This window comes from Sminthopsis crassicaudata, chromosome 1, assembly GCF_048593235.1.
Source record: "Sminthopsis crassicaudata isolate SCR6 chromosome 1, ASM4859323v1, whole genome shotgun sequence".
Taxonomy (NCBI): domain Eukaryota; kingdom Metazoa; phylum Chordata; class Mammalia; order Dasyuromorphia; family Dasyuridae; genus Sminthopsis; species Sminthopsis crassicaudata.
This window is the reverse complement of record NC_133617.1, coordinates 76,892,411-76,914,408: the sequence shown is the minus strand read 5'-3', so window position 1 is coordinate 76,914,408 and position 21,998 is coordinate 76,892,411. Positions and strand designations below refer to the sequence as shown.

Below are 21,998 nucleotides of genomic sequence, written 5' to 3'. Positions count from 1 at the left end.
GACACACTGCTGTGCTTTATGAAAAAGGAGAATTGTAATAGTTCAGCAGAAATGTGATGTAAAAATGTAGTGCCATCTCTACCTCAAATGTTTAAAAACTATTTGTGTCCAACCTGTGGTAGAGCCTTCTGAGTCCCTGTTAGTCTGTTGAGATAATCAGACTGCACACACCGTACCTTGATCCCAACATAGTGTTGTCATTTTTGGTCCTCTTAGACCAAGGACAACAACTACAACTGTGCCTTATTACTTCTGCCAAGTCTGTTGTGCAAAGCTCCAATATTCTAAGCCACCTCCACAAATTGTTTCTCTGTTTCTTACAAAGTTATCTATAAAATAGGAATGAATCCTGTACTTCTCTCCTTTAGGAGTGTTGTGACATATGTATTTGTCACATATGGCAGATATAGTGTAGAGCAGTCATATCAAACTCAGATAGAAATGGATTCCTGCCAGCTACATACTGACTTAGAAAATCACAAATTAACCTTATGTTGTATTATATTGTGTACTTTTATTTATTTTCTTTAATCCTTCCAATGATGTTTCAATCTGATTTGGGGCCCTAAAAGCTCAAAGGCCATGACTTTGACCTGTCAGGTCCCTTCCAGTGCTGAGATTCTCTGTTGAGATTATTGTTGTCATTCTCCTTGGCTTTTCTGCAACTCTAGATAATACTGATCTTCCTTTTTTTTCAATCTCACACCATACTATCTCTCCCTACCTATATAATAGGTATATTCTCTCTATATAATACTATCTTCCTCCAATAAAATATAATGAGCTTCCTGAGGAGAGGGACTACCACTGGTATTTATATTCTCAGTGCTTTGCACAATGTCTGTCCCACAGCAAGTGCTTAATAAATGCTTTATCTCTAATACATGTATTATTATTACTGTTACACTTAACTCTGCCTCTTAGTGACCCATGTAGGAGGAGGGAGTGAGGAACTGTGATAAAAGCTTTTATCTTATCCTATATCAAGGTCAATTTTCTTCATGGCTGACCACCTCTGCATGAATTCTGATAACTGAAGTATCAGCTAAACCAATTTAGATGTGATATCTCTTAATAACCCAAATACATACCATCTACTCAGGAACTACCCAGAAAATTTAAGAAGCTTCCCAAAATACACAAGGTGATAAACAAATAAAACCTGACAAATGAAGTTGGCATTTTAGATCTTTTCTTTCCATCCATTTCATCTCCAGAATGGAAGTCAGGCAAAGTTTAGGATTAGGAGACAAAATTCAGATTCATTAAGATCACATTCCTTCACATTCTCAACTTTTCCCTCATCTTCTACTACTGCCTTCTACTACCTTCTACCTGTGCTTTAAGATCTGAATCTTTCCCGCAGATCAGCTTCATTCCCACTGTTTTTTTTTAACCTATTTAATATTTTCCCCAATTACATTCAAAACAAACAAAACAATTACATTTGTTTCTACAATTTTTCTTTTTATCCAGAATCTTCACTCTTTCCCTCCCCTGAACTCTCTTCTTCCACATGCTCATCCTTAAAAAAAAAAAAAAAAAAAAAAAAAAAAAAAAAAAAAAAAAAATGGGCATCAGTGCCTACACAAATTCCTTTTTCCTTGCACTATCAAGTAGGACTGGATTGGGAATCAAAAGACTTGGACTTTAGTTCAGGTTGGCCCCATTCACTAGATGTGTGATTTTAGGAAAATTAGTTCACTTCTCTGGAGTAAGATTTGATAATTTCTTAAGATTCCTTCTAATGCTCACATTCACATTCTATGATTCAATGATTCTCACCAGCTGGCCCCATTTTCTAATTATATATTCCTTCTCTAACCCATTGGAATTTAATCTGGTTTCAGTCAAACAAAATAAAAAAATCTCAGAAGCCACTGAGTTCAATCAATATCTTAAGAAGGATTCATTCTCAATAATATCCCAAATCAAGCATTCATTCAGTCATGTCTTCAAGACCTCTACTGATAGGGAACTTATTACTTCACAGGTCAGTCTTTTCTGACTGGGGGCAGCTCTATTAGGAAGTTTTCCTTCCCATTGAAATTTGTCTTTTTGAAATTTATATCATTGCTCTTAGTCTCTTATCTTCTGGAGCTAAGCCAAATAAAGTTAACATTTTAATCCCTGTTCTCTAAAAGATCACCAGAAATCTCCTTCTTATCTACTGAATAAATATAACAAAAGAGGTAAGTTTAGATTTACAATAAATAAAAGTTACCTTACAATTAAAGCTACCGAGGAAGCCACAGGTTCCTCCTTATTATTTAAGGACTGACCACTCAGTAAGTATACTGTAGAAGGGATTCTTATTCAGACATGAATGAGACTAGCAGGCCATTGGAGTCTTCCAATGTTGAGACTCTTAACAATCTCTTTTTTTGTTCTCCCTAATTTTTGGGTATCCTTGAATACTATTCATCTTTCTTCCTAACTGCCGCCTCTTATGCTGCCTCACTTCATCCATCATCCCCATCTCTTCCTCTATAATGCCTAGCCAATTATTGCTTAATAAATGCTTTATAAAACCATTTGCTAGCTAGCTAACTTAAAACTTTTTCTTCCATGGCCTTCTATATTTTTTCTGGTCTCCAGGCAGCTCAGCATATTCCTAAATGACTAAGCCAGAGAAAAAAGATTTTCACTGAGTAGAAATTAAGATAACAAAAAGCCAGAGCAAGGAAGGAATTCAGAGAAATCATTTAGAAAGATTTTTAAAAGATAATTTGTTACTGCTATTTTGCGTGAAGAAATCTTGACATGATAGAAGCAAAGTTTTAGAGATGATCCTGCTGAGGAAGTGAAAGGGAGGCACCTGAACAATTCTTCAGAGAACCTAATTTAGTATGAAGAGTTGATAACCTTAACATGACTCATTCATATAGAGCTTCAAGCTTCAATGTAACTACTCTTATCTTAATTTTATAGATTAAAAAATCACAAAGTAGTAATTTATTTGTCCAAGGTCACACAGCTAGTCAATATGGCAAACAGATCTCTTGCCTTTATTGGTACCCCATACTGTAACCACAACACAGAAACCTACTACTAAGGTTAGAAAAGTCTGACTTAAGAATCTTTCTGAAATCTGTTTCCTTGTCTTTTCTGGAACCAGATGTCCCAGCACAGCAGGGCTATCTTACCCAACTGTTTCTAAAGCAATTATCGATCTCTGGACCTATCAGTCATCCTGGGAAAGGAACAAAGAATTAAGAAACTTAAGGCCACCTTTCAGACCAAAAACAGGAACATTTGTGTCAGGAGGATAAGTTGAAAATAGATGAAGCAATGATTAAAAGGTATTAATGAAAGATAGGACTCCAGCTCATTCAAGATCTGTCAACTTACTGAGAAGACTAGGTAAAGATGAGAGCTCAGGATCACTAATGAATAGTTCAGACAAACTATCCCAGACAAAAAGAAATGAATCACAGGTAAAAATTAGAGTACCTGCAATTCACAGCCATGGGAACTTTCAGAACAGCAAAAAGAAACCAAAATGTTCAGGGATGGAAAAAATAATAGGATTTATACTTAACAATTCCCTCAGAATGGGAAAGCTATAAAGAACTACAACAATTATCTATTCTTAATACTTCTTTGACAGAAGAGTACATGGGATCTCACAGAGATGAAGTGACTTGATTTGGGTCCTACTACTAAGAAATTTCAGGAGTGAGGGCCTTACAACCATACAATACTTTTTTGCCTTCTGTTCTTTTCTTGCTCATTAGAGTATTCTAGAGCAGATGGACTCCCTAATCAGGAGCAAGACAACTTAAAGTCTTCTCTCTAGATAGATGAAGTAGGGTGAGGAAGACACTAAAGACTTTTACTTAGGCCTTAGCAGTGGAGTTATACTTCTTATGTCTAGAACATGAGCAAATTGATCTAGAATGTTATCCAATTAAAGAAAAGATAAGGAACAAGGAGGGGGCAGAATCAAAGAAGAACTTTCTTATCTTAATACAGAGGTTCCTAATCTTTTAGGTATCATGGACCCCTTTGGTAGTCTGGTGAAGCCTATGGATTCCTAAAATCATGTTTTAAGAAACATTAAGGGAGTGGAGTCAAGATGGCAGAGTAGAGGCAGGAAATCCCCTGACCTATCTTAAATTTCCCTCCAAATAAGTTTAAAATATTGCCTCAAATCAAATTCTAGAAAGACAAGAGCCAACAAAAGGTTTAGATGAAATAATTAAGGTTGACAGGAAAGGTCTGTCTCACTGGGAGTGATGATCAGGGCTGGAGCACAGTGCAGAGCAGGATGTGCCTGAGCAGCACTGGGTCTTGGGAGCAGCTGTTTTTGTGGTAGTGCTGGTGCCTTTGAAACCTCCCAGATCTCAGACAGTAATGGGCTTAGACAACTGGTCAGAAGGCAATTACAGGGGACTCTTTGCCTACAATAAGGGTGGGATTCTATTGTATTACCTATACATGATTCTAGATCTCATCCCAGGTAAAGGAGCAGAAGTAAAATTTAATTATGCAGGGGAGCAGGGATGCTGAAAACAGTTTTGGGGATGAAAAGAGTACATACAGCCACTTACAGACCAGAACACAGGCCAGGAGAGCAGTGTTCCTAACTGTCCCTGAAGCATACCATCTTGGAAAACCCAAACATTTACATTTCCATAGAAGCAGCTTTTAAGATTATAGCATGAAAAACCTTTAACTTGGAACGGTGTCCTCTCAATCCTAATAGCACAGATCCAACTTTAAAATTCAAAGTCAAGAAGTTGGGAAAATGAACAAATAACATTAAAAGAACCTGACCAAAGAAAGCTACTATGATAACAGGGAAGATCAAGCCACAAAATCAAAATACCTACATGCAAAGCTCAGAAAAATGAGAATTGGTCACAGTGCAAAAAATAACATAAAATAAAATTCTTGAAAGAGCTGAAAAAAGATTTTAAAAATCAAGTAAGAAAGATACAGGAAAATTTGAGAAAAGAAAGGAGAGTAATACAAGAAAATGATGAAAAATTAGTCAATAATTTGGTAAAAAAAAAAAAAGGAAAAAATACTGAAGAAAAATAATACCTTAAAAAACACAATTGGCCAAATAGTAAAAGAGGCACAAAAATTTCAAAGGGAAGAATCCCTTAAAAATCAGAATTGCTGGGCAAGTCACTTAATCTCAATTGCCTCAGAAAAAAGAAAAAAAGAAGCAGAATTGGCCAAATGGAAAAGAAGATACAAACACTAAATGAAGGAAATAATATCTTAAAAATTAGAATTAGGCAAGGGGAAGCCAATAATTCCACAAAACATCAAGAAACAAACAAAATCAAAAGAATAAAAAAAAAAATAGAATAAAATGTGAAATATATCCTTGGGGGGGAAAATGACCTAGAAAATAGATCAAAGAAGATAATTTTAGAATTATCAAACTACCTGAAAGTTATGATCAAAAAAAAACTCCAGACATCACCTTTCAAAAATTTATCAAGGAAAACTGCCATCGTATTCTAGAACCAGACAGTAAAATAGAAATTTAAAGAATCTACCAATCACCTCGCTAAAAGAAATACTAAAATGAAAACTTCCAGAGTATCAGTGCCAAATTACTTTTGGGTCAAGAAGAAAATATTACAAATAGCCAGAAAGAAACAATACAAATATTATGAAGCAACAGTCAGGATAACACAATATTTAACTGCTTCTATATTAAAGGATGAGGGAGTTTGAAATATGATATTCAGGAGGCCAGAGGAGCTAGGATTACAACCAAGAATCATCTACTTTGAAAAACTGAGTATAATCCTTAAGGGGGAAAGGGAAATTTAATGAAATACAGAACTTTTGAGCATTTTTGATGAAAAGACCACAGCTGAATAGAAAACCTGACTTTTAAATACAAAACTAAAGAGAAACACAAAAAAGTAAACAGGAAAGAGTAATCATAAGAGATTCAATAAGGTTAAATTGGCAATATTATTACATTGGAAGATGATTCTTGTAATGCCTAAGAACTTTATCATTATTAGGGAAGTTAGGAGTATATGGCAAGAGGGGATGGGTACTGAATTAACTATGATGGGATGATTTTGGGATTTTTTTTTTTTTTAGTATTTTATTTTTTATTTTTTTATTTTTAAAACATATGCATAGGAGCAGCTAAGTGGCCTAGTAGATAGAACACCAGTTCTGAAGTCAGGAGGACCTGAATATAAATCTGGTCTCAGAAACTTAACACTTCCTAGCTGTGTGATCCTGGGTAAGTCACTTAACCCCAATTGCCTCAGCAAAAACAAAACAAAACAAAAATATGGATGGATAATTTTTCAACATTGACTCTTGCATAGCTTTGTGTTCCAAATTTTCCTCTTCTTCCCCCCACTCACTCTCCTAGATGTCAAGCAATCCAATATATGTTATACATATTAAAACATATGTTAAATCCAATACATGTAAACATTTTTATACAATTATCTTGCTGCATAAGGAAAATCAGATCAAAAAGGAAAGAAAATGAGTAAGAAAACAAAATGCAAGCGAACAACATGAAGAATGAAAATGCTATGTTATGAATCACACTCAGTTCCCACAGTTCTCTCTCTGAGTGTAGATGACTCTTCATCACAAGATCTTTGGAACTGGCCTCAATCATCTCATTGTTGGAAAGAGCCACGTCCATCATAACTGATCATCCTTTAATCTTGTTGCCATGTACAATGTTCTCTTGGTTTTACTCACTTCACTTAGCTTCAGTTCATCTAAGTCTCTCCAAGCCTCTTTGAAATCATCCTGATGATTGTTTCTTATAGAACAATAATATCCCATAACATTCATATATCATATGAGCCAATATCATATTCAGCCATTTTCCAGCTGATGGGCATCCACTAAATTTCCAGTTTCTAGCCACTACAAAGAGGGCTGTCACAAACATTTTTGCAATTCCACAACAATTCCAAACAATTCCACCAACAATGTATTATTGTTAACGGGATGATTTCAAAAAAATACAAAAGGAATAAGAAAGAAGGATAAATTGAGAAAGGAAAGGAAGAATAGGATAAATTATCTCACATAAAAGAGGAAGGAAAAGGAGGAACTTTTACAGTGGAAGGGAAGATAGGATATGGCAGACAATACTTGAACATTACTCTCATCAAAATTTCTCCAAAAAAAGCGTAACATACACACTCAGTTGGGTATAGAAATCTAACATGTCCTATAGGGAAGTAGGAAAAGAGGAGAATAAGAGAAGGGGGGAGGGGTGTCTGCTGATGGAAGTGAAGGCAGATTAAGAAAGATGCTACTCAGAAGCAAAATAAGACTGACTTTTGAGAAGGAACAAAATGAAGGAGGGGAGGGAGGAAGGGAAAGAAAGAGACAATGAAAGAGAGAAGGATAAACAAGGGCAAAAATAGGAGGAAAAAATACAACTAATAATCATAACTGTGAACATAAATTGGACAAACTCCACCCATTATATGTTGTTTAAAAGAAATACACTTAGAGAAGAAACACACCAAATAAAGGTAAGTATTTAGAGCAGATCACTTGTTGTTTGAAGTGAAGTAAAAAAAAAGCACATATTTTAATCATGATCTCAGACAAAGCAAAAGTGGAAAAAAAAAAAAGAACTAAAGAAATAAGGAAACCACATCCTGCTAAAAGCCTATGGAGTAATATCAATATTAAACATATATGCATCAAATTCTTAAAGGAGGAATATAAGAAGGAAATAAGACAATAAAACTATGCTACTGAGAGATCCGAACTTTCCCCTCTCAAAACTAGATAAATTACAAAATAAACAAAAAAAGAGTTAAGGAAATGAATAGAATTTTAGAAAAGTTAGATATGATAAACCTCTGGAGAAAAATGTTTCATAATATGAGAATATGAGAAAAGAATATACCTTTTCCTCAGTGTTATCTAGTACTTATATAAAAATTGACCAAGTCCTGGAAATTGAATGGATGTCCATCAATTGGAGAATGGCTGGGTAAATTGTGGTATATGAATATTATGGAATATTATTGTTCTGTAAGAAATGACCAGCAGGATGAATACAGAGAGGCTTGGAAAGACTTACATGAACTGATGCTGAGTGAAATGGGCAGAAACAGGAGATAATTATACATTTCAACAACAATATATGATGATCAATTCTGATGGACGTGGCTCTCTTCAACAATGAGAAGATCCAAATCAGTTCCAATTGTTCAGTAATGAAGAGAACCAGTTACACCCAGAGAGAGAATTAAGAGAATTGAGTGTGGACCACAATATAACATTTCCACTCTTTCTGTCATTGTCTGCTTGCATTTCTGTTTTCCTTCTCAGGTTATTTTTACAACCTGATCTGATTTTCTAGATCCGATTTTTCTTGTGCAGCAAGAATGTGTATAAATATGTACACATATATTGTATTTAACATATACTTTAACATATTTAACATGTATTGGACTACCTGTTGTCTAGGGGAGGAGGGTGGGGGGCAAGGAGGGGAAAAGTTAAAACAGAAGATTTTGCAAGGGTCAATGTTGAAAATCACCCATGCATATGTTTTGTAAATAAAAAGCTATAATAATAATAAAAAAGAAAAGAAAAGCCTGAGAAGACTTATATGAACCAATGCAAAGTGACGTGAATAGAACTAGGAGAATGTATAGTAATAGCAATATTGTATGATGATTAACTGTTTAGCTATTCTCAACAATATGTTGATTGACGATAATGCCAAAGAAATTATGATGAAAAATACTACTTCTAGAAAAAGAATTGATACAGTCTGAATATAGATTGAAACAAAATTTTTTTTTTACTTTCCTTTTTTTTTTGGGGGGGGGCTGTTTTATTTTTTGAGGGGTAGGGGTTTTCTTTCTCAACAGAGACAAAATGTAAGTATGCTTTGCGTGACTGAATATGTATGACCTATATAAGATTGCTTGCCTCAAGGGGAGGAGGAAAGAGAAGAAAGAGAAACTGAAAATACAAAGGTAAAAAATTGTTTTTACATGTAATTGGGAAATTTTTTTAAATTTAAAAATAAAAAATATTAAATAAAATACACATTTTACAAAGTAAACAAAATTAAATGAACCAAAAATTAGTGAAAATAAGATGCAATTTGTACATCACTCAAGTTCATAATTGAGATGATAAAACAGATAAAATGAGATATTATTAAAGCACTTTACAAACCTTAAAATACTACAAAAATTACTAGTTATGATGATGATGAACTCTCTGAAAGTTACTCAATGATCCCCGTTAATCCACAAATACCAAGTGAAGAACTAATATATTAGTATTAAGGTTTGGTTCTGTCAAGCTCTTCCTTGTTTGAACTTTTGATTATCATGCATGACTCCAGGTAATCAGCTATGTACAGCTATGTGATTTGCAGCCATAAGATCTGGGCACAAGTCCTAGGAAAGGGGAATTGACTTCCTTACCTTACTCTGTTAGGCTCAAGAACTCATGGTTTGAATTAGCAGGATTTAACTAGATAACCTCTGAAGAACACTCCAACCCTAAGAATATGTTTTAAATACTAGGCTCTGATTAACGTTTCCATAGGACTGAGCTATTTGTCCTTACTGGGTTACTGGAAGGATCAAATAAAACATTTTATAAACCTTAAATTACTAAGAAACATCAGCTTTCTTAACAGTGATTATTATTCTTAACATGCTCTTTAGGAGCATCTAGGTGGCTCAGTGAATAGAGCACCATCCCCGAAGTCAGGAGTTCAAATCTGATCTCAGACACAACACTTCCTGGCTGTGGGACCCTGGGCAAGTCACTTAACCCCAATTACCTCAGGGGAAAAAATAGTGGATCGAGCTTTGCCTGGGCTCTTTGCTCAATCTCCGGAGTTATATGAGCAGCAAATCCTATTGAGAGAGGACTCAGAAGTATTACGCTTTCTCCCCTGTGGCAAGGTCAAGATTCCATACAGCCTTAGCCAGTTGCAATCACATTTTTTAATCCACAACTGAGTCTTACTCTTGGATCATCACTTCAACATAAGTTAAAAAATCTGTGAGCAGCCTACTGTGCGCACAGCACTGCTAGAGGCCTGACCTCACATCCACATACTTGGAAATCAGTAGCTCCACGAGGTGGAGGTGGCCACAAGTGGCAGCAGCATGCAAGGGTGTCCAGAGTTCGCTGTCACAGGCATTCACATCAGCCCCGGCCTCAAGAAGCTGCTCTACCATCTCACCGTAGTCATCAATGCAGCACTGCAAACCACAGAGCATTACCTCAGAGGCAGGAACCTCTAGCTCCCAATTCACCCCAGAGATCAGGCAGATGTGTGTTCACCTTGCCATTCACTGTTAATCTATCACCCGGGGACATTAGTGAGCCCACATCACCCCAGAAACCTGTTACTTTATACCCTTGGTCAGCATTCCCACTGGCTTTCAAAAATCTCTTAGGACACTAACCTGGTGCAGGGCAGTAAGGCCATCCTCGTTGCACAAATTGGGACTCACACCATTCTGAAGGAACTGCCGAACTGCCAGGAGAAATCAGGACACAGTTAGAGACCAGGACTGGTAGCAGCTGCAAGTGTACCTATATCTGCCTGAATTTGGGGGGCAGGGGAAGGATAGAGGAGACCTACTGGACCCTTCCCTAAGAGCTCTTCCTGGTGAGGTAGACATACAGTCCTTCCCCTAAAGCCCCAAACTCCTCATCTCCCTGAGGTAAATGAGATCAGGTTAAGAGAAGGACTCAGAAGTGACATGAAGTAAGAAAATGAGGGAACTTTCCTTCCAGGCTTTTTCCCACCATATCACTTAGGTCCATGTGGGTTAAATAAAAGTTAGTTTAGTAGGGCTGGACAAGCTTGATTTCTTTCCCACTTATATCTACCTGTTCTGATGATACCTCTGGGCAAGTTACCTTGAACTGACTTTCTGGTTAAGGAGGCAAGAAGTGGGCTCCAAACCTTCCAAAAAGCCTGCTTAGCTATGGCTCTAATTCCAGACAGCAAAACACTGATGTTGTAGTGACCCTAAACTCTTGGTAGAATGTTGGCATGAAATGTAGGGTATACCGAGGACCAGCTTATTCTCTATTTCCTTTAAAGAGATGAACTGAAAAAGAAGGTGGCCTAGCCATACCAGACTTAAAACCATATGATAAAGCATCAGTCGTAAAACTATTTGATACTAGCTAAGAAAGAAAGTAGTGGATCAGCGGAATAGACTAAGTTCAAAAGATACAACAATCAAGGATTATAGTAATCTAGCATTTGATAAACCCAAAGAATCACGCTTCTGAGATAAGAAATATTTGACAAAAATTGATGGGAAAATAGTATGGCAGAAACTAAGTATAGACCAACATTTCACACCCCATATACTAGGATAAGGTCCAAATGAGTTCATAATTTAGACATAAAGGCTAATAATATAAGCTAATTAGAATAATTTTGATTATATTTTTTGCACAAAGAAAACTAATACACCTAAAATAAAAAGAAAACCAGAAAGCTGGGGGGAAAATTTTTTTAATAGCTAGTATTTCTGATAAAGGCCTCATTTCTAAACAGAACTGACTCAAATTTATAAGAATATAAGCCATTCTCCAAGTGATAAATTATCAAAGAATATGAACAGATAATTTTCAGATGAATAAATTAAAGCTATTTCTAGTCATATGTTATGGGTCAGAACTTGAAACAAGGTGCTATATATAAGAAGGAGATTCACAAGTTGAGGAGATTCACAAGTTGGGCAAAAATATAAGTAAGAAGCTCTCAAGGCCAAGCACATAGAAGCCCACAATCCCACTCTCGGAGGCGGAGTCAGTCATTCCAATTTCCACTTTGTGCTGGCTGGATACATTTGGAGAGAGCTCTTGGAACCAAGGAGAGAGATAGGCCTCTAAGAAAGCTACTGGCCCCAGGAAAAGATTCAGGACTTTGAAGGACACAATAAAAGGATTTGGACTTTAACTCCTGACTGCCTTTGGGATTACTGAACTGAACTGAAACTAAGGCTGCCTCTAGAAGCTCCTCAAGAAACCTGCTCCCAGAGAACATTATACTTTAGAGAAAACATTACAGTCATATGAAAAAAATGCTCTAAATCACTACTGATTAGAGAAATGCAAATTAAGACATCTCTGGGGTATCACTTCATACTTCTCAGACTGGCTAAGATGACAGGAAAAAATAATGATAAATGTTGGAGGGGATGTGGGAAAAGTGAAACACTAAAGCATTGTTGGTAGAATTGTGAACTGATCCAACAATTCTGGAGAGCAATTTGGAATTATGGCCAAAAAGCTATCAAACTGTGAATATCTTTTGATCCAGCAGTATCTCTATTAGGCCTCTATCCCAAAGAGATCATAAAAGATACATGTGCAAAAATTTTGCAGCAGCCCTTTTCATAGTAGCAAAGAACTAGAAATTGAGAAGATGCCCATCAGCTGGGGAATGTAACAAAATATTATTGTTCGATAAGAAATGATGAAGAGGCTGACTGCAGCAAAGCCTGGAAAGACTTAAATGAAATGATACTAAATGAAGTGAGCAGAACAAAGAGAATATTGTACACACCAACAAGATTTTATGATGATCAACTGTGATGGACCTGACTCTTTTCACCAGTGAGATGATTCAAGGCAATTCCAATAGACTTGGAATGGAAAATGCCATCCTCATCCAGAGAGACAACTCTGAGACTGAATGTGTATTGATACATAGTAATTTCACCTTTTTTGTTGTTATTTGCTTGTTTTTTTTTTCTTTTTCATGTTTTTTTTTCCCTTTCAATCTGATTTTTCTTGTACAACATGACAAATATGTTAATATGTTTAAAAGAATATATCAGATTGTCTGTTGTTGTGGGGAGGCAGGAAGTAAGGGAGAGAGGGGGGAAAATATGAAACACAAAGTTTTATAAAAATGAATGTTGAAAACTATCTTTATATATACTTGAGGTTGACCTGAATAGGGTAAGATAGGACAGAGTGGAGAGCAAAGCAGGCCAGGATTGAAGAGAGCTGGGAAGCATAAGGGATACATCATTTTGACTTGCACCCCCAAATTTCCCACTCTTTGAACACAAGAGAAACATGGTAAGGAATACCTTTTCCCTTTCCCAATTAGGGTTGAGGGTATCGTCCAAAAAGGGAAGAATAGAGAAGAACTAGTCATCTGAGTAGCAAGGGCCATTTCCTGTTGTCTACTCTTTTATGGAATAACATCCATATTTAATTTGTCATAGAAATTTGTCTAAGAAATTTGTCTAAGAAAGTATGTTGTTTATAAGAAACATGTTTGAAACAGAGAGACACATACAGAGTAAAGGTAAAAGGCTGGAGCAGAATATATTATGCTTCAGCTGAAGTAAAAAACAGACAGACAAACAGGTAGTGATCCTGATCTCAGGCCAAGCAAAAATAAAAATAGATTTCACTAAAAGAGATAAGGAAACTATATCCAGCTAAAGGGTATCATACACTTGTTTACTCTTTAATAATAATGATAGGGGGAAATGATGGCTAGCATTTATAGAACACTTTAAAGGTTTCAAAGTGTGTGTTAACTTATTTGGTACTCACAACAACTCTGATGGGTGCTGTTATTTTTCTCATTTTATAGAGAAGGAAAATGAGGGCAGACATGATTCAAACTCAGGTCTTTTGGGGATCTTCTAGTATTCTATTCACTATGCCACTTTGATGTTTCATTTCCCTCTTTGACTTAAACTGTCTTCTCCCTCTTGACTCTCTGACTACATTTTCCAAATTCTCTTTCATTTTTCTGTTGTTTAATGATTTCAGTTGTGTCCAACTCTTCTTGACCCCATTTGGAAAATACTCAAATAATTTCCTATTTCCTTCTCCAGTTCATTTTACAGATGAGGAAACTGAGACAAATAGGTTTAAGTGACTTGCCTAGGGACACACAGCTAATAAGTGTCTTAAGTCAGATTTGGACTCAAGAAGATGAATCTTCCTAACTCCAGGCCCAACACACTATTCCTAGTGCTCCACTAGCTTCTATCTTTAAGGTCCAGATATACTTTAGCTAACAATTTACCTCTCATTTCTGGTTTTTCAGAATAAACAAAATTTTAAATTAAAAAAATTTAAAAACAATAAAATGTTTTTCAACACTCAACCTCAATATGTTCAAATTTATTTATTAAATTATATATGTACTAATAATTATGTCTGTTACAAAAAATTAAAATTAAAATAAAAAATGATGAGATAAAAATAAACTATATTTGACCCTGGAATCAAAACATTGTTGCAGGGCTTCTTAAACTTTTCCCACTTATAACCTCAGATATATAGATATACAAAATAGGTATATAAAACAAACAATAATAATAAAATGCAATTTTGCGACTCCTATATTCAATTGTATGATCCATATGGAATTGTAACTCACAGTTTGAGTCTCTAGGAAAATTACTTTAGCAGCAATGTGTTGAACAAAGAAATGAGGATAAGAGAATGGATTAGGAGGCTATTACAATAATCCAGGTTAAAGATGATGAGAGTCTGAACTAGGGTGGTGACTATGAGACTAGAGGAGAGATGGATGAGAGAGGCTATGGAAATAAAATCAACAATATTTAGCAACTGGTTAGATGTGTGAAGTGAAGGAGATGATGAGTCATGAGGCTAAAATGATAGAGACTGTGAACCTAAGCAACTAGAAGGATCATGGTTGCTCTTTCTAGTAATAAGTTTGGAAGAGGCCTGGATTTGTAGGAAAAAAGATATTATCTGCAATGCAGATCACAACCCAGTCATGCCTACTTATTCTGTGATTCATCCTTTTTCTTGCCAAAGAAAAATAAAGGGAGGGGGGAGGAGCAAAGGGAACAGGAAGATTCTTACCAATGTCCTAGATCAGGGCTTCTTAAACTTTTCCCACTTGCACTCCCTTTTTGCCCAACAAATTTTTATACAACTTTGGGTATATAAATACATGAAATAGGTATACAAATCAAACATTTATCATTAATAAAAGTAAACTCCTTTGTGGTCATGATCCACAGTTTAAGAAGCTTTCTCCTAGAATACAGCTCACTCATTGAGAGCCATCTGCTTATAGCCAGGAAACAAATCTAGGGAGCAAGTGTAGAGATGTTGGGATGGGAAGCAGGTAGGTATGCTTGGGCATCTACTCTGGCTGCCTGCACTGTGCCCAGTCCACAGACTAATGTCTGTGCCCAGCTAACTTTGGGAGGTCGAAGGTGAAAGAGGCTGTAGTGGGGGAGTATTCCGTGATAATGGGTGAGAGAGATGCTGTGGTGTTGAAGACAAGCCATTTCAAGAAGGGTGGGATCAGAACTATCTTCTGGTCCTTCAATTAGCTGGATTACATAACAGTTGGAATCATGCCATGATCCATCCCATCCCCTCAGGAGGATACAGCCCCTGCCTGCAGAGACCACTGTTTTAGAATTATAGTTGCTTAGTATTACCATGGGCTCTAGCCATCAAGATCACAAAGGATGACAACTAGAAGAGCCTTTATAGGCTACCAAATCAAGCTCCCTAGTTATCCAAAGGAATGTATCAAGGCCATGAAACAGAAAGGATATGGCCACAGTCACACAGACTTAGTGCTTTTAAATGTCAGCAATGTGATAAGATGGCCAAAAAAGGTAACCTGATATCGCTTGGGGAACACTAATAAAGCACAATCTCTGCCTTGATCAGAACACAACTGAAATAATGTATTTAATTCCAGAAGCCACACTTTAGAAGGACATTCTTCAGCTGGAGAATATCCAGAAAGTGGCTGGCAAGGGGCCTCAAAACCATGTTCAGGAGGCCTGGATCAAAAGACTAGAGCTGTTTAGCCTAGAAAAGAGAAAACTTAGGGAGAACATTATTGCTGCCTTCAAGTATCTGAAGAGCTGTCATGTGCTATGCCCCAAGGAGAAAGGGGTCCACCCCCTAGAACAGGAGGAGCTCTAAGGCTATGATGTGGGGAAGCTCTTTGGTATATGCAAGTCTAATGGAAAAGGGGACTGCTTCTTTAGTAATTGTGTTCATAGATTTAGAGCTGGAAGTGACCTTAGAAATTATTTAATCCTACCCTTTCACTTTACAGATGAAGACACTAAGGACCCAGAAGGGTTCCCTTGCTCTTGGTCACATAAACAGTAAGTAGCAATCAGGGCCTTTGATTCCAAATCCAACACCATACCACACTGCCTCCCACAGATTTTGGCTGAAGCCTTCCCAACTCTGAGATTCAGTGAACTTTTCCCACAGTTTTTGTTTCTGTGTCCTCTGGCCCAAGAATGTGTGAAGTCACTTGACTTTTTTTCCTATACTTTTTTACCATAAGAAAAGTCTCTCCTATCCTTTATGGCCGGTCCCTGGTACCTCATCCTAGGAGAAAACCAAGCCTTGTAGTTTTGTGGATGGTTGGGGGAAGTGCTATCCAGTCACTTTAGGAACAGACCATGAATCTGTTAGAAATTTTATACAGGAATCTCAAGATTCCTATGTAATTAGGTTGGGGCCTGATACTCTTGGGGAAAAACTATCTAAATTCACAATGGATTGGCACTAGGCGCTTCAATGACCGTAACCACTCCTTGTCCTTGTGCAGTATAGTACTTCAGTTCACCTGCCTAGGGAGGTAAGGAGACTTTTATCACTGGGCCTGGCACTGAGCAGCACTACTGGGAAGAGTCATGGCTCCATGGAGCAACAAGGACAGACAGGAAACTAAACTATTGCCAAGTCTAGCAATTAAGAATGATAAGGTAATGAGAAGGCTTTGCTTATTAAATGGGCAGCTTCCTAGGCTTCAGGCAGCAGGAAGAATTATATGCTAAAGGCCAAGGAGGCGGAGGATGTGAAGACTGAGTTAGCACCCTGGATACCTTAGAATCAGCCAGAGTCAGGATAAGCAAAATTCTTTGGTTTTTATTCTTGGTCTTTGGGGTAGAAGTGAAATTGGATGGACGCAGGATCTGCACGACCTCTCCTCTCCTCCACCGCCAAAGTTCCCCTGGCTTGTCTTACAACACCCCATAATCCCTCCTACAATTCTCTGTATACACCAAAAGATCGAGCCAGCACAGAATAGTGGGAAGGGCCATTTTCCAAGCCAATTCATACCTCCCTGTCTAACCTAACAGGGTTACCTGTGCCCAGGAAGATATCAATATCAGGCAAAGGGCAGACTATGACACATAGCATGGCAAGAACTCTGTGATGGACAAGGAGCAGGAGAATAAACACTGCTTTAGGCTCTAATAGAATCTCAGCTGGAAGGATTTTGGAGTTTATCAAGTTCAATATATACATAATCAGGGATTCTCTTTATACTAGTCTTAGATCTTCATCTTGCTTTATAAAAAAGAAGGATCTGCTATTTCCTAAGGAGCAGAAATCTGTCTCTCTATAACTTCCACCCCTTGCTTCCAGATGTACTTCCAGGGGGACAGGAAAAAAAAGTTGACTCCTTCTTCTACATGAATTGCCTTTAAATACAAAAACACCTATCATGTCCCCATTAACTCTTCTCTATACCAATTCCTAGTTCTTTCAACCAATCCTCAGATGACATGGTCTCCAGTCTCACATAACAATCATAGCCATCTTCCTCTGGATAGACCCTAGCTTGTGAGTATTCTTCCTAAAATGTGAATTCCAGAATTAAACCCAATACTCTGGATGTGGTCTAACCAGACACAAAATGTTTTGGATAGTATCCTATTAATTCTTCACTAGGAACTAGTTTGGGACTCTCCTTGGTGGCAGAGACAAGTCACCTTGGGGTGCAAAGATTAAATATAATAGTAATAACAACAATGACTACCATTTTTCTACTACTTTCAGATTTTTGCATTATTTCACTTGTTTTCCATAAGAACTCTGGGGTAGAAGAAGGTACTTTTCTTATCTCCATTTAAAAATATACAAACTGAGGCAAATAGGAGTGAAATGATTTTCTGAAAGTTACAGAGCTTGTAAATATATAAGTCAGAATCCGAACTTAGGTCTTTCTGGTTTCATGGTGAAGATCCGTCCTACTATGCCACTGAAATGGAAGCTAGAGGACTGAGGGAGACCCCAATCCCAAGTTAGCCCAGGGCAGCTCTGGCCCCAAAGAGTACACTTCTTAGAAAAAAAAGGATAAATGAGAGCATTAGCCAAAACAGGAGAGCAGAGAGGAGGTAGGAAGTCCTTTTCTTTTCTTACAGAGAGGTTCAGAGTTTCTTTCCCCAGTCTCACCAAAATGGGCCTCAGAAAGAAAAAGGAGTCCTGGGCTGGAAATAGACCACCTGACTGAACCCTGGCTCATACCAGCTCTCTCTCTCAGAGACAATGACTTCAGACATTCTGATCACACATTGTTGGTGGAATTGTGAATACATCCAGCCACTCTGGAGAGCAATTTGGAACTATGCTCAGAAAATTATCAAACTGAACATACGCTGTAATCCAGCAGTGCTACTACTGGACTTATATCCTAAAGAGATTTTAAAGAAGGGAAAGGGACCTCTATGTGCAAGAATGTTTGTGGCAGCCCTCTTTGTAGTGGCCAGAAACTGGAAACTGAGTGGATGCCATCAATTGGAGAATGGCTGAATAAATTGTGGTATATGAATGTTATGGAATATTACTGTTCTGTAAGAAATGTCCAGCAGGATGATTTCAGAGAGGCCTGGAGAGACTTACATGAACTGATGCTGAGAGAAGTGAGCAGGACAGGAGATCATTATATACTTCAACAACAATATTGTATGAGGATGTATGTATTCTGATGGACTTGGCTCTTCAACAATGAGATGAACCAAATCAGTTCCTATAGAGCAGGAATGAATTGAACCAGCTATACCCAGTGAAAGAACTCTGGGAGATGACTATGATGACTACATAGAATTCCCAATCCCTACATTTTTGATTTCCTTCACAGGCTAATTGTATTCTTTTTCAAAGTCCGATTCTTTTTGTACATCAAAATAACTATGGACATGTATATATATATATATATATATATATATTGTATTTAACTTTAATATATTTAACATGTATTGGTCAACCTGCCATCTGGGAGAAGGAATGGGGGGAAGGAAGGGAAAAGTTGGAACAAAAGATTTTGTAATTGTCAATGCTGAAAAATTACCCATGCATATATCTTATAAATAAAAAACTATAATAAAAAAATTTTTTTAAATTTTAAAAGACTTTCAGATCACTTTAACTCACTCTCCTCTGATGTCAAATATTTGTTCATATTTGTACTTAGTACCTAGCTTAGAAGGGTGTTGTGAAGAGAACATTAGATAAGCCCTAATATGCAAATATGTGAAGAATCTATGATTCCTCTCCACCCTATGTAGGCCTAGATTCACTTTCCTATTTAACTACTTTGCACAAGTCTGTGGGAACTCAAATGCTTCCTACAGCATAACCTTATTCAAATCCCTCCAAACTTGGGTTCTAACCTATGTGTGGCAAAACACACAATCTGTTCTAATAATGGGTGGATACTGTCTGTACCGGAATGTCTGTTATTTTCAAAAGCTCACTCCAGAAGTGGCGATTACTTAAATTTAAATCAATACATCTATCATTTTATCTCTTAACAGAGCAGGGAGATACAGGCCTTCCTCATAGGGAAACAGATACTTGATAGGTAGTATAATTGGGGTGATGTCAGGGGGCTAAGGTTGAAATAGGAAGAAAAAGGGGCCTTTCTAGTATGTTAAGTTTAAACCTTAGAATCTCATTCTTTATAATAGAGAGAAATGAACTAACCTCTGTTCTTCATACAAGATCCTCCTTTCCTTTTCTCCATGTCTGGGATGCTCTTCTTTCTTATCCCCATTCCTACACCACCCTCACCACCACCACCACCAGCCTCCTCCTCCTAGTTCCCTTGAAAGCTGAGTTCAAGTCTGTTTCTTCTTCTTTAAAAATTAGATCTATCTCTCTCACCTAGACTGGAAAGACAAGAGCTATCCATAGGTCCAGTTTCATTCTGATCATAATGGGAGGTTTGACCAAGTCTGTTTCTAACCTGGGTTTGAGGGATACTTGATTTTCTTAGCCCATTACAGATCAGAACTGCTGTCTTCCAGCCTCTCTGCCTCCCTATGTAATAAGGATTTCAGATGTGCACCATCATTATCTGGCCAAATACTACCTTCTCCTGAAGCCTTTCTTGATTCCAATGAGCTACTATTGCCTCCTCATGCTCCCATCCCTGAATTACCTTGCATTTATTTTGTTTACTGTAATACTTATATGTGAACAGGTTACCTCTCCTGATATATTTTTTAAAAATTAATTTTATAATTATAACTTTTTTTTTGATAGTACATATGCATGGGTAAGTTTTTACAACATTATCCCTTGCACTCACTTCTGTTCCAAATTTTCCCCTCCTTCCCTCCACCCCCTCCCCTAGATGGTAGGCAGTCTTATACATGTTAAATATATCATAGTATATCCTAGATACAATATATGTGTGCAGAACCGAATTTCTTATTGCACAGGAAGAATTGGATTCAGAAGGTAAAAATAACCTGGGAAGAAAAACAAAAATGCAAGTAGTACACATTCATTTCCCAGTGTTCCTTTTCTGGGTGTGGCTGATTCTGTCCATCATTGATCAATTGGAACTGAATTAGATCTTCTCTTTTGTTGAAGATATCCACTTCCATCAGAATACATCCTCATACAGTATTGTTGTTGAAGTGTATAATGATCTCCTGGTTCTGCTCATTTCACTCAACACCTGATAGATTTTTAAGCCCCTTGATACCAGAGACCATTTCATTTGTTTTTGTATCCCCAGCACTTGGCACAATGCCTGGCACAGATACTCTCAATTCTCAACTGCACCGTGATTTCATCAATTTGGGAGTTGCCTGCATTAATGAAGATTGCAATTCATTTAGGCCTATGTGACTCTTGACCACGTCCTACCCAAAAGTCTGCCAAAGTCCATCCAATGCACTATAGCAAGAGTTCTTAACTTGGAATCTGTGACTTTGTTTTTAAAATATTTTAATAACTCTATTTCATTACTTTGTTTTCTTAATGATCTTATGTGTTTTATGAATATAAAAATATTGTTCTGAAGATAGGTCCACAAACTTCACCAAGAGGGTACATGACACAAAAAAAGCTCAAAAATTCCTATGCACTAGAGGTTTTTTTCATTGTCTCTTGACTTTGGAAAACTCTGGCTATCCACTTGTCATGCCATACCACTGCCACATGACTGGTTCACCTTTTTTATTATGATACAATTTCTTGATGACATTCTTTAATCCTGTTATTCAGGGTTCTTTCTTGTTGTTGGTGTGTTGTAATCTCCTCACACTTTCCATATACTTCTCTATTATTTCCTGTCAAATACTTGTTTTTAATTCTTTAGAGGCAGTGGTACTTCATGTATCAATGCCATAATAACATCCTCCATTAAATGTAATATTGAAAACAAATTTTTTAAGAGCTTTGCAATTTCTTTTTCCCTTTTTCATTTTTTTTTTTAGTTAACAAGTATTTTTCTGAAAATCAAATGAAGGTGGCCTAGCTGTACCTGATCTAAAACTATATCATAAAGCAGCAATCACCAAAACCATTTGGTATTGGCTAAGAAATAGATTAGTTGATCAGTAGAATAGGTTAGGTTCACAAGACATAATAGTCAATAATTATAGCCATCTAGTGTTTGACAAACCCAAAGATCCCAACTTTTGGGATAAGAATTCATTATTTGACAAAAACTGCTGGGAAAACTGGAAATTAGTATGGCAGAAACTAGGCATGGACCCACACTTAACACCACATACGAAGATAAGATCAAAATGGGTCCATGATTTAGGCATAAAGAATGAGATCATAAATAAATTAGAGGAACATAGGATAATTTATCTTTCAGACTTGTAGAGGAGGAAGGAATTTGTGACCAAAGAACTAGAGACCATTATTTATAACAAAATAGAAAATTTTGATTACATCAAATTAAAAAGCCTTTGTACAAACAAAACTAATGCAAACAA

The 21,998-nt window shown here is 36.9% G+C and overlaps 1 protein-coding gene across 5 annotated transcripts in view; it reads right to left on the bottom strand.

Moving 5' to 3' along the window:
* The window catches only part of LOC141539895 (alanine aminotransferase 1-like), a 137,254-nt gene that overhangs the window by 30,171 nt on the left and 85,085 nt on the right, over positions 1-21,998 (bottom strand). For all 5 annotated transcript variants that reach the window (XM_074263322.1, XM_074263316.1, XM_074263302.1 and 2 more), the window contains exons 3-4: positions 10,422-10,492; positions 10,069-10,214 (exon numbers count right to left, since the gene is read on the bottom strand). In XM_074263322.1, coding sequence (XP_074119423.1) covers positions 10,069-10,214; positions 10,422-10,492 — 217 coding nt within the window. The remainder of the gene's footprint in view (positions 1-10,068; positions 10,215-10,421; positions 10,493-21,998) is intronic.